Below are 10291 nucleotides of genomic sequence, written 5' to 3'. Positions count from 1 at the left end.
AGAGATGACCCTCCCCTTGGAGTGACCACATAGTCTGGTTTCTGGAATGGTTCTGAATAAGAATACTTGGACCTTCTGTCCCCGTACATCAGGACACTCCTAAATTTAACGTCCATTTTCTAGCTGTGGAGACTGAGGCCCCCCCCCCAGGTCTGCTGAAGGAGAGGAGGCCTGCTGTGTGCCCTGTCCAAATGTCCCAGAGGCTGCCAGGAGCAGAAGGATTCAAGGGGTGTGGAAATGTGAGCTGAAGAAGGAGTAGAAGTGGAAGGAGGGGGGTGAGGCCAGGTTTTGGGGAGAGGTGGGTGGCACAGAAAAGGCAAGGCAGGATGTCACCCAAGACCCTAAGCCCCTCCTGCCACAAAGTCTTACCTCTGCAGACACAACTCTTCAGTTATGTCTGTGAAAAGAGGGCCTTCGACAAATGATGAATGAATGAATGAACAAATGAATGAATAAAAAGAGACAAAGAGTTTATTATTATATTGGAAGGAGGATAAAGAAAGAAACAAACACTTCTCAGAACTTGGTGGCCCCATTTTCTGTAAATCACCCCACATTCACCCAATCTGTATGGTCCTTCAAGTCTCCCCAAGTCCGGACAGCCATGGGGTGGAGAGGGCCCTGGGCCCACTCCATGGGGATGGGGGCTCAAGAGCCACCACTGCTCTGGGTCTGTGCTCAGCTGCCCACAGGTCCACAGACCTCAGTCTCTAGAGCTCGCTGGTGGGGTCATGCATGCCAGGCCTCCTTGACTCAGAGTGAGGTCTGGGAGCGCAGAGAGAGGAGCCCTGGTCCCAGGCTTTGCAGGCAGAGAAGAACTTGGTGGTATCATCGGGGCAGTGAGGGTGCCCTGACCTCTAGGTATGGCAGGACCAAGATCGAGGTATCATCAGCCCCCAGAAGGTTGTCTGTGCCAAAGAAGGGTGAGTTGTGAAATAATTCCCTCCCAGTACCAACCCTGAGCATCCAGGACATGGGTACCCATCACCCTCAAACCAGGTCCTGGCCCCTGACCAAGGCTGTTGAATTGGGCAACAATAGGGGGCTAGCTTTGGGAAGGGCAAGCATGTCCTCTTGGGTGGGGAGCGGAGTGAGGGTCATGGTCCCTTACCTGGGCCGGGGGGCAGTGCCGCTGTGCATACCACTCCTGGCAGTACAGGCTGACCTGGATGCCCAGGCCCAGAAAGAGGATGGTCCACATTAGCACGTTCCATGCCGGGCCCGTGTGCCGGTCATGCATCGTGAAGTTCAGCAGCCCTGGTGCAAGAGGAAAGCTTGTCACCCCAGCTCCAGACACCTGTGCCTTCTCTCCTTGGCTGCCCTACCATCCCAGGGCACTGGGAAGAGACGGAACAGGAAGGCACCATTGGGGTGCCTAGAAACCCAGGGAGGTCTCAAGTGGCTCCTGTAAAACCAGGATTCCTCAGTTTACAGTTTAATACCCTGGATCTCATACTGAACCACCGAACCCCACACCAGTCTTCACCCTTCTGTCTCCTTCTAAGGGTGCCCTGCTCAGATGCTCCTCTCCAATCAGACATCTTCTCCCACATCCCCCAGGATACCCCTTACTGCTTCCCGATGCTGCTCCGCTCCCTGTTCCCAAGTCTGTCCCACCCCAACTCTCACAACCCTCATGCCTCTCCCCAGAAGGCATGCACATCCCCTTCTGTCTTGGGTGTGTGGCCTCCCCCATCAGTCTGGAATCTCCAGGAGCAGGAGCCCAGGCCTCCTCCCTCTGGATGGCTCCCCCTCCAGTGGCACAGAGGCCAAGCTCACCTCCAAAGACAAGGAAGAGCATCAGGATGACGGGGTAGAAGAACCCCAAGACAAAGCAGAAGATGTACTCATGGACCACTGCAGAGACCAGGAACACGCCCAGCATGGCCATCCTTCGGGCCCGGCCTCCGAGCAGCTGGCAGGGCCAGAGGGAGGCAGGTGGAGTGAGTCTCTCAGAGACTCCTCCGCAAAGAGCTCCCTCGCAAAGGAAGCCAGGAGGGTGTGTGGGGGAATGGAAGGAATATGGGATTTGGGGTCAGAAGGGCTGACATCAATCTTATTTAAGGGCATTTTATTAGCCCATTAGGCCTTAGATGGAATTTTGAAAAGGGGCATAATAATACTTATTTCTCAGGGTTACTGTGCAGATTAAATGCATGTGAAAACTCTTGAGAACTGAAATTGCTATATGCATGTTCCTTAGAAGGCTAAGAAGGGGAGAAATGCCCCATGGAGGGAGTGGAGTTAAGGGTAAGGGAGGAAGTTAGATCATAAGAAGGCTTTTCCACCCATTGGGTAGGGTAGAATGGAGGCAGACGGAAGTCAAGGGGGCCCCTCAGTCTGGAAAGGGTGCAGAGGGAGGGAAGGAGAGGCTGTCCCAGAGAGGCTCCTTAATGGGAGCTGAGGGGGTCCGCAGAGCCCGTACCCGCAGCCCATCCTGATATATGTAGCTGTACAGCCAGTCGTGGACCACCACGTTCCACGTGCGGTAGTAGTTGGAGAAGGACGTAGAGTTCCACCAGTCCTGGGACAGGGATGGGGTCAGGGTTGGGGGAAGGAGGGAAGCATCAAGGTACTGGCTCTTCCCAGGCCCCAGCCCTCCCCCCTGTTCCCTGCACCCTGTCCCATGCTCTCCCACAAAGGCTGGCGAGCACTGCCCCCCGCTCCCTCTGGGGAGCTGGGGTCCCTCCTTCCTACTCCCCCGCTCAGGAGAAGATTCCTGAGTACCATCCACACAAAGGCAGCTAGCCCGGTGATCAGGAGGTGGAGGGTTGGCATAACTACACCCAGAGGAGCACATTTCTCCTTGTGGGAGAATGATAGCACAGCTGAAGCGACACCCAACACAGTCACCATCCTCCCCCAGTTCCTCTCCGGCCCTCCTGCATCCAACTCCCAAACGGCCCAGGTCCAGGCCCCACCCGGTAGAACATCCTGTCTCCAAACCGTAGCATCTCCGCGAAGGCGTTGAGCCAGCAGTGGAGGAAGGCAAAGAAAATGAGCAGCAGCATGAAGACGCCTGGCAAATAGGGACAAGGGGCTGCAGGTCAGACTGGCCCACCAGGAACCCCCAGGAAACTCTGAGGAGCCCTCGCCTAGCACCCAGGGCCCCACCTCTTACCAATTATTTATTAGTCATTTACTAATTCATTAATTCATCCATTTGCTCACAAAATCCATGCCAGATGTTGGGGATACAGAGATGAATCTCAAAGCCCCTGGCCATTGGGAGTTCACAGAGAGGTTGGAGAGAGAGAGAGGAGAGAGAGAAAGGCAGAGATGGAGACAGAGAGACATGTTCAACCACACATCAAGCGCAAATGTATTGGGAGCTAAGCATGGTGGCCATTGATATGCTTGGGAGTGCAGAGCAAGGGGTGGGTCATCGTGATGGATGGATAAAAAGGAAGGCTTCCTAGAGGAGGGAGCATTTCAGCCACGGGCCTCCAAGAAGAAACTGGATTTCACAGCTGGGAAATGGGGAAACGGCGGTCCAAGCTGAGGGACCAGTATGAGCAAAGGCCCGGAGGCATGGAAATGCATGCCTTTCAAGGAACAGCTGAGCTGCACTAGGATGAGAACTCCCGTTAATAGGCTAGGGCTTTGTGGGACGGGTCCTTGAATGCCAGGCCAAGGGTTCGACTCTTATCTGGAGATGCCAGCGATGGGGCGCCACCAGAGTTTTTGAAAGAGGGTAGGGAATGATTAATCTGTAGGAGGGCAGCTCATCTGGGCAGCAAGATCAGGGGCGGAGGGGAGAGCAAGCATTTGGGTGGTAGGGAGACAGGAGGCTGATGTGGAGAGGGGAGAAGATAGCAACCTGAACTGAGTCCCTGACAGCGAGCAGTGATAGGAGGGCACAGATGTGAGGGGAGATTCAGAGGGAGAACGTGTTGAAACTGACCGAAGGTAAAGAGAGGCGACAGAGGAGGGGGTCCCCACTAAGCCTACCAAGGGTGCAGCCTTCTTGAGTCCTGCCTTTAGTGGGCGTACCTGGCAACATGGCATGCATGATAGAGAGCACCAGGGCACGGGTGCTGAAGGGTTCCTGGCTCATGTTGGCAAAGACAGGAACACAGAGGCGGCCCAGGATGAAGCAGGCAGAGAGGACGCAGCCCAGGGCCTGGGGAGGGAGTGGGAGACAGAGAACATGGGGCGGCGGACACGGAACTTGGCCATAACTTTGGCAGCTGTCCCTTCCCTCTGGAATGGGACTCTGGCCCAGCATCTGCGTCTTCTCTTAGCACCACCCTCTGACCTCCTCCCCGGGCGTTCCCCACCTCACTCCCATTAATGCCCTGCAGCCACCGTGACTCACAGGTGATCCACCCTTCCACCCCATCTTCTGACCTGCGCGAAGTTCTTGGCCACATAATTCCACCTGACGTTGGGGGTCCTGCAGTGGCAATGGGGTTACATGTTTCTCGTCCCCTGCGCAGGCCTGGCACAGCTTCCAGCCCCTCTCTCCACAGCGCCCTCCATTGCCCAGGCCTGGGCGGATTTTCTGGGGAGGTGGGGATCTAGAACACTGCCCCTTCCATAACAGAGATGGCAAATGGATTTTCAGCTTGGGTATCAACTAAAGTGACCAACCATCTGGAGTTTGCTCCGGACTGAGGCGTGTCCTAGAACTTAAGCTTTTCAGTGCTGAAACCGGGACAGCCCCGGGCAAACCTTGACAGTTGGTCACCCTCCTGTCACCATGGGCTGGGCAAGGAGGAGGGGTAATCCACCTGCCACTTATTTCCCATGTTTATGATGGGATGCTTCCTGGGAAAGTGGCCAGTGTCTGGTGAGAGGCTGGGGACCTCAGGGAGGAGAGGAGGAGGTGCACCCCATGATGGGTCTGGGCATTTGGGGAAGGGGTGCCGGGTCTTACCTGGGGTAAGTCTCCCTGTAGATGAGCGTGGGGCAGAAGAGGAAGTAGAGGTAGCTGGAGAAACTGGGGGCCCGGATCCCCTCGCCTGGGGAGGAGTGAGAGGGGTCCATCAGAGAAGGGGGAAGGCAGAGGCAGCGGGTGGCTGGGGAAGGGCGGTGGGACGGGGGGTGGAGAGCTGGAGGGGGCAGAGGTGCGGTTGCGGGGGGAGAGGGGCTGGATGTTGGGGCTGGAGGTGGGGGGGTGAGACCGGGCAGGAGCTGAACCCGCTCTCTAACGCCCCTCTTTGCTTCCATTCCAGGCACCCCATCTCCTGGTGCAGGACCTGCTAGGGCCCAAGCTTCCTTTGGGCCCACAAGTTCCACCGCCCATTCTCCCTCTCTTTCTGTTTTGACTTCCTAACATAAGGTTCTCATGCCCTGGGTCTTTCCAGGCTAGAACTGGAGATAGGAAAGTGCCAGAACTTCTGGGCAACAGAAGTGCCTCTCTCAGAGGTGAGCCCAGGGAAAGCCTCATGTCTAATGCCCCCAGAGCCCCGCTGGAGGCCAGAGCTGTGCCCAGTGGGGAACATGGGCTTAGGAATTCAGAGCTTCTATGAGGATTCTGCAACTGAGTTCACAGCTTGGTAAGCCGAAGACCTCACCTCCTCTGGCACAAAGGGTCCCAGGCACAGCCTCTCTCAGGAAGGAGTAGCTTTTCATCAGGAACCTGACCTGACATGGAGTGGAAGGGAGGTTAAGTTGCTGTGTAGCTTTGCGCAAATCACTTAACCTCTCTGTGCTTTCGTTTACGGGAGAGAAGTTGGCAGATTGTAAAACCTGTATGGGCAGAGCCTATATTTTATCTTTTTGTCGGATTGCCTTGCAGCCTAACACGATGGCAGCTGTGATGAATCGAGGGTAAAGCGCTACAGGAAAGGCCAGGCTGGAGCCCCCACCCAACAAACCCCTTGTGACTCTGTGGAGTCCGATTCTATTTGCAAAGCAGCGCTCGTTTCGTTTACATTTCCTTGGAGCCTGCTGGTTAGCTCAAAGCCCTCACAACGGACTCTGGCCCCAGTGACCGGCTCCTCCCCCGCCAATCCTATATCGAACGCCCTCCCTCACAGGGGCACCCCCATCACCTGCTCAAAGACCAGGACGCAGCGGGAGGCCGGCGGGAGCTGATAGTCCACGGCCACATGGACCGGGAGGATGCCGAGCACCGCAGTGTGGGCGGCCAGCAGCAGGCAGCCCAGCCCCACCCCGAGCGTCCAGGCCCCTCCGACCTGGGGCCTGGCCCACAGCCGCAGGGCATGGTAGGGCGCCAGCAGAGTGGACAGGAACATGGGGAGCCAGGTCATCAGCGCCAAGGGCAGCTGTCCGAAGCTGAAGATCAGTAGGTCAGACTCCAGCATCAGCCTTGGAGTGGGGAAGGGGGACAAAGTCGACAAATGTGTACTCATCCTGGTCCCTCCCCTGCAGTCAGAGCTCTTGGAAGTGAAACTGAGGCATCCCGTGAAGGTGGTGAGCTCGGGTCTCTGGAGGTGTTCAAGGTGGCACCTCTGCCAGCACAGGTGTGGCCCGAGGAGACTCAACCATGGGACGGGTTTGCTTCCAAGGACTTCAGAGCCCTCTGTGAATGTCAGGTGTGGCAGAAGGGCTCAGTGCTGGCTATGGCACAGGTGTTAGGGTACCAGGTATTTAGAATGGAATTTCGAAACGATTTTCGATCGTTTTCTTTCGGAGCGTCAGTAGCTGTAGACTGGAGTTACTAGAAAGCAGGTTGTTGCATGTTCTGTTTGCTTAGCTGAGAGTGTATGGTTTGCAACGGTGAAGAAATGGAAACAACTGCCCATTAGTAAAGGACCAAATGAACAAACCTGGCACCTCCAGACTCTGCGGTCACTAGAAACAATGTAATTCAATGTAGAAACAATGGGCTGACATGGAAAGATCTCCAAGACGGGTTGTTAGGGAGTGAAAACAAAACAATAGGTACAGTGAGTATCTTATTTGTGTAACCTCCCCCCCCCCCAAGACAGCTCCTTGGCTCTTCTGTACATGTGCATGGAAAATGCTCTGGAGGAAAGTTCTCAAAACTGTTAAAAATGATACCTCTCGGGAGCATCTGGGATTGAGGAGGGTGGCCAAGGAGGACTGTCACTTTACGTGTATTTGAACTTTTTACTGAGATTTGATCCTTGTGATACTCCTATAATTAACAACCATTTTACCAAAAGGAAGTGCTGTTGCTAAGCTGCAGAGCCTTGGTCCTCTTCCTTTTACTGCTTCCTAAGCCCTACTTAGGGTGAGGGGGTGGCGTGCAAATACAGACCCCCAGGGTGTACAGCCCTCTGAGGCTTGTCCCCCCAGTGGGGATGCTCTGTCGGGGAAACAACCCACCAAGGCACTTGCGTGTGTGTTTGTCTTCCCCACAAGACTGAGAGGGCCTCCCAGACAGAGATGGGGTCTGCCCTTCATCTCTCACTCTCCAGGGCTGGTACTTAGGAGGTGCTCAGTGGAGGTTACTTGAATTGAACAGCACTGACTCGGAAAGGAGTGTGTGAGAGCAGTGAGGTGTAAAATGTGCATGTGTGTGTGCACACACGTCTATCTGCCTCAGGACAAGGTTCCAGTTGAGCAGTCTTTGAGGAGAGGTGTAGTGTCCCCAGAGCGGCTGATCCCAGGAGGACGGACCAAGGGCCATCCAAGGCTGTGGAAGGAAGAAGTCTAAGAGAGCGTTTAGGTGGGGAGGTTGCTGGAAGCAACGCTGATGCATGTCCAATAATCAGAGGGGGCACCTCTGCTCTCTCAGGCCAGTGGCAGGCGGAATACTGGGGACCGGGGTTCTGATCTGACCTGTGTGCCCATCCCTGGCGGGAGGGGGGGCCTACCTGCCCTCATCGATGAAGTCAATGGCCAGGGTGTTGATGATGAAGACACACAGGCCGGCGATGAACACGTGGTAGATGGTACGGAAATGCTGCACCTCCATAAGCTCGCTGGAGGGACAGGGAGCCCGAATGTCAGTGTGGAGGGTCCTCAAGGTCGTGTGGACAAGCTCAGGCACTGTACACATGTGCAGATGGGGCCCAGTGATTGATAACTTCCAGCTAAGGGCACAGAAGTCCACAACTCTTTCCAGAGCAGAGACTTCTTATCTTGGTGGCTTTTCTTTCACTTTCAGGGCACGTGGGGAAATTGAACTTGGAAACCCTCTCCAAGTTCTCCCCCAAGCTACCTAGAGCCTGGGGATGAGAAATGAAGTGTCCTGGACCCCCAGCCTACGCCCTTTCTTTCCCTCCCATCCCCCGTCTTCTCCCCTGACTTACTCAAGCAGGGACTTGCGGATGACGAAAACTTTCCTTTTCTCCAAGGCTGGCTCCCGGGTCCTGAATTGAGACAGTTGTCTGGATCAGGACCCAAAGGAAGGAGGCAATGGGCAGAGGGCAGGTCATGGTTAGGGCCAGAGGACAGGACCAGGTGGAAGGTCAGGGCCAGGGCAGAGCAAGACCCAGCAGTGGAGAGCAGTGTCAGGAAGGCAGAGGCCATGAGGGGAGAAGAGGAAAGGCTGAAGTTGAGGTCATGCCAATGCTGGCAAAGAGTGCATGAGGTCATGTTTATGGCTCACGATCCTTGTGTTGGAGGAGCCCACTCCAGCCATTCCCCAGCCGCCTGGCTCCTCAGACTCACTTGCTCAAGGAATCTGGAGGAATGGAGGACAGAGGTCTGCCTTGGGGAGGGTAGGATTGTATGGCCTCCCACATGGCCCGATCCAGCAGCTCCAGCAGCTGGCCCTGCGCTTGCTCCAGCAACTGTGTCTTCACAGCCTACGGGACAGAGCAGGGCAGGTCCCACTGTCCCTCCGTCCAGTCAGCCATCTCCCACTCACCAAACTTACTGAGCTTCTCTCCGTGCCAGGCACACTGCTAAGTGCTCTGGAGAGAAAGATGAACAAGCACGGTTCCTGCTCAGAGGTCCCCCAAGGTATCTTGCTCTGGCTTCCGAGGGCAGCAGTGAGGGTCAACGAATGACAGCAGGAGTGACACTTCCAGTCCCTGGGTCTGAATCTCAACCACCTTGTCATCTCAGATCCTACTGTCTTCTCCCTGACCCCAGCCTTCCCTCTCCTGACCTCTAGCCCCACTAACAGAAGACTATTCACTGGCTGAGTTTTGGCCCCTTCCCTGATGACCTGTGTTTCAAACCCCTTTATCTTAACCATTACCTCTAACGTGATCCGAAGGGTTTGAACTACGAACAGATTGTCTTTATCACCAAACCGGTCCTCACTGCTACCTCTCTCCACTCCAGGACCTGTCCATCTTGACCTCTGACCTCTGACATCCCTTACCTCCATATGTCGGGTCCATTGCACCAAGTCCGAGCCTCTGTGCGTTTCAGTGTTTCCTAGGAGGAGGGGGTCAAAGGGCACACTCAAGGGGAAGGAGTCAGGGTTCTGCTGCCCTTTGTAAACCCAGGGGCATCCTCTGTCCAGGAAGCGCTTTCTGTATACTCAGCAGCCTCTCTGCCCTCACCGGTCCACATCTAGTATCATGGGTGGGACAGTCAGAGGGGAAGTTATCTTTGCAGGGGGTGAGGAGGCCATTCGCAAGCAGGGAGCCTGATGACATTACTGGAAATGGTACCTAAGGAACAGGAAGCTACTCTGTTCATCCTCTGGGGTTAGAGTCAGAACGATAAGACAGGGTCACAGCTCTGAATATCCCTTTCCTCCTGCCTCTCCCAGCCGGGCAGTTAGGGGCAGAGGCTAGCATCTGCCTTCCCTGGCCTCTGGGACAGCAGGAAGGGTTGAAGGTAGCCAGCAGGAACCCCCTCTCGACAGTGCGTCCTCACCCCCAACCCCACCTGAGCTCTCTGCACTCCCCGAGGGGGCTCACCTTCTCCGGCGGGTGGGTCCTCCTGCTCTCCCCTCTGCCCTTCTCTCTTCCGTGGTCGGGCCGCCCTTGGCTTCATGATGGGAGTCTTGACTGGGTAGCAGGCCGAGTTGAGTGTTCCTTCCCTTCCTTCACAGCCTGGCCTGCCGGAGCTCTTATCTCACTCAGTTCATCTGCTAAGACTAAAGTCCATTCAGGAGGAGGGGTTATAGGTTATCTGATGTGGGGGGCAGCGCTGCTTCTCAGCTACAGGCTCAGCTCTGCTGGCTGTGCCGAGCTGGGTGCAACCCCCCAGCAGCTCAGCCACCACCCAGATGCCCAGCCCCCAGCGTGCTCTCCTTCCTGCAGGCATGGTGGCAATACATCGGTGCACATCATGGGCAGGTGCACCTCATCACCTAGCATGACCTGCCTTCAGTCTGTTTCCCAGCACGCTGAAGGTGGGGAGGAGTCAGAAACATCTCCAGGTGTCAGTGCGCTTAGCTGCCTTAGATCATGAGATAAGGGGTGTGAGGGAACCTCCTCAACTTGAAAGT

General features: G+C 55.7%; 1 protein-coding gene across 1 annotated transcript; it reads right to left on the bottom strand.

Annotated features, from left to right (window-relative positions):
• Window positions 1-449: 449 nt before the first annotated feature.
• On the bottom strand, window positions 450-9962 carry SOAT2 (sterol O-acyltransferase 2). The gene is made up of 15 exons (XM_008533005.2): window positions 9759-9962; window positions 9212-9267; window positions 8551-8687; window positions 8190-8249; window positions 7752-7859; window positions 6000-6276; window positions 5520-5589; window positions 4880-4964; window positions 4351-4396; window positions 3994-4123; window positions 2922-3019; window positions 2426-2524; window positions 1780-1915; window positions 1112-1257; window positions 450-908 (listed from the first exon to the last, which is right to left on the bottom strand). The coding sequence occupies exons 1-15, from the start codon at window positions 9832-9834 to the stop codon at window positions 858-860; spliced, it is 1575 nt and encodes a 524-aa protein (XP_008531227.1). The 5' UTR covers window positions 9835-9962; the 3' UTR covers window positions 450-857.
• Window positions 9963-10291: the final 329 nt, after the last annotated feature.

Source organism: Equus przewalskii, chromosome 5, assembly GCF_037783145.1.
Source record: "Equus przewalskii isolate Varuska chromosome 5, EquPr2, whole genome shotgun sequence".
In the NCBI taxonomy this organism is placed as follows: Eukaryota; Metazoa; Chordata; class Mammalia; order Perissodactyla; family Equidae; genus Equus; species Equus przewalskii.
Note: the sequence above shows the minus strand (reverse complement) of the source record. Positions and strands in the feature narration are given on the sequence as shown.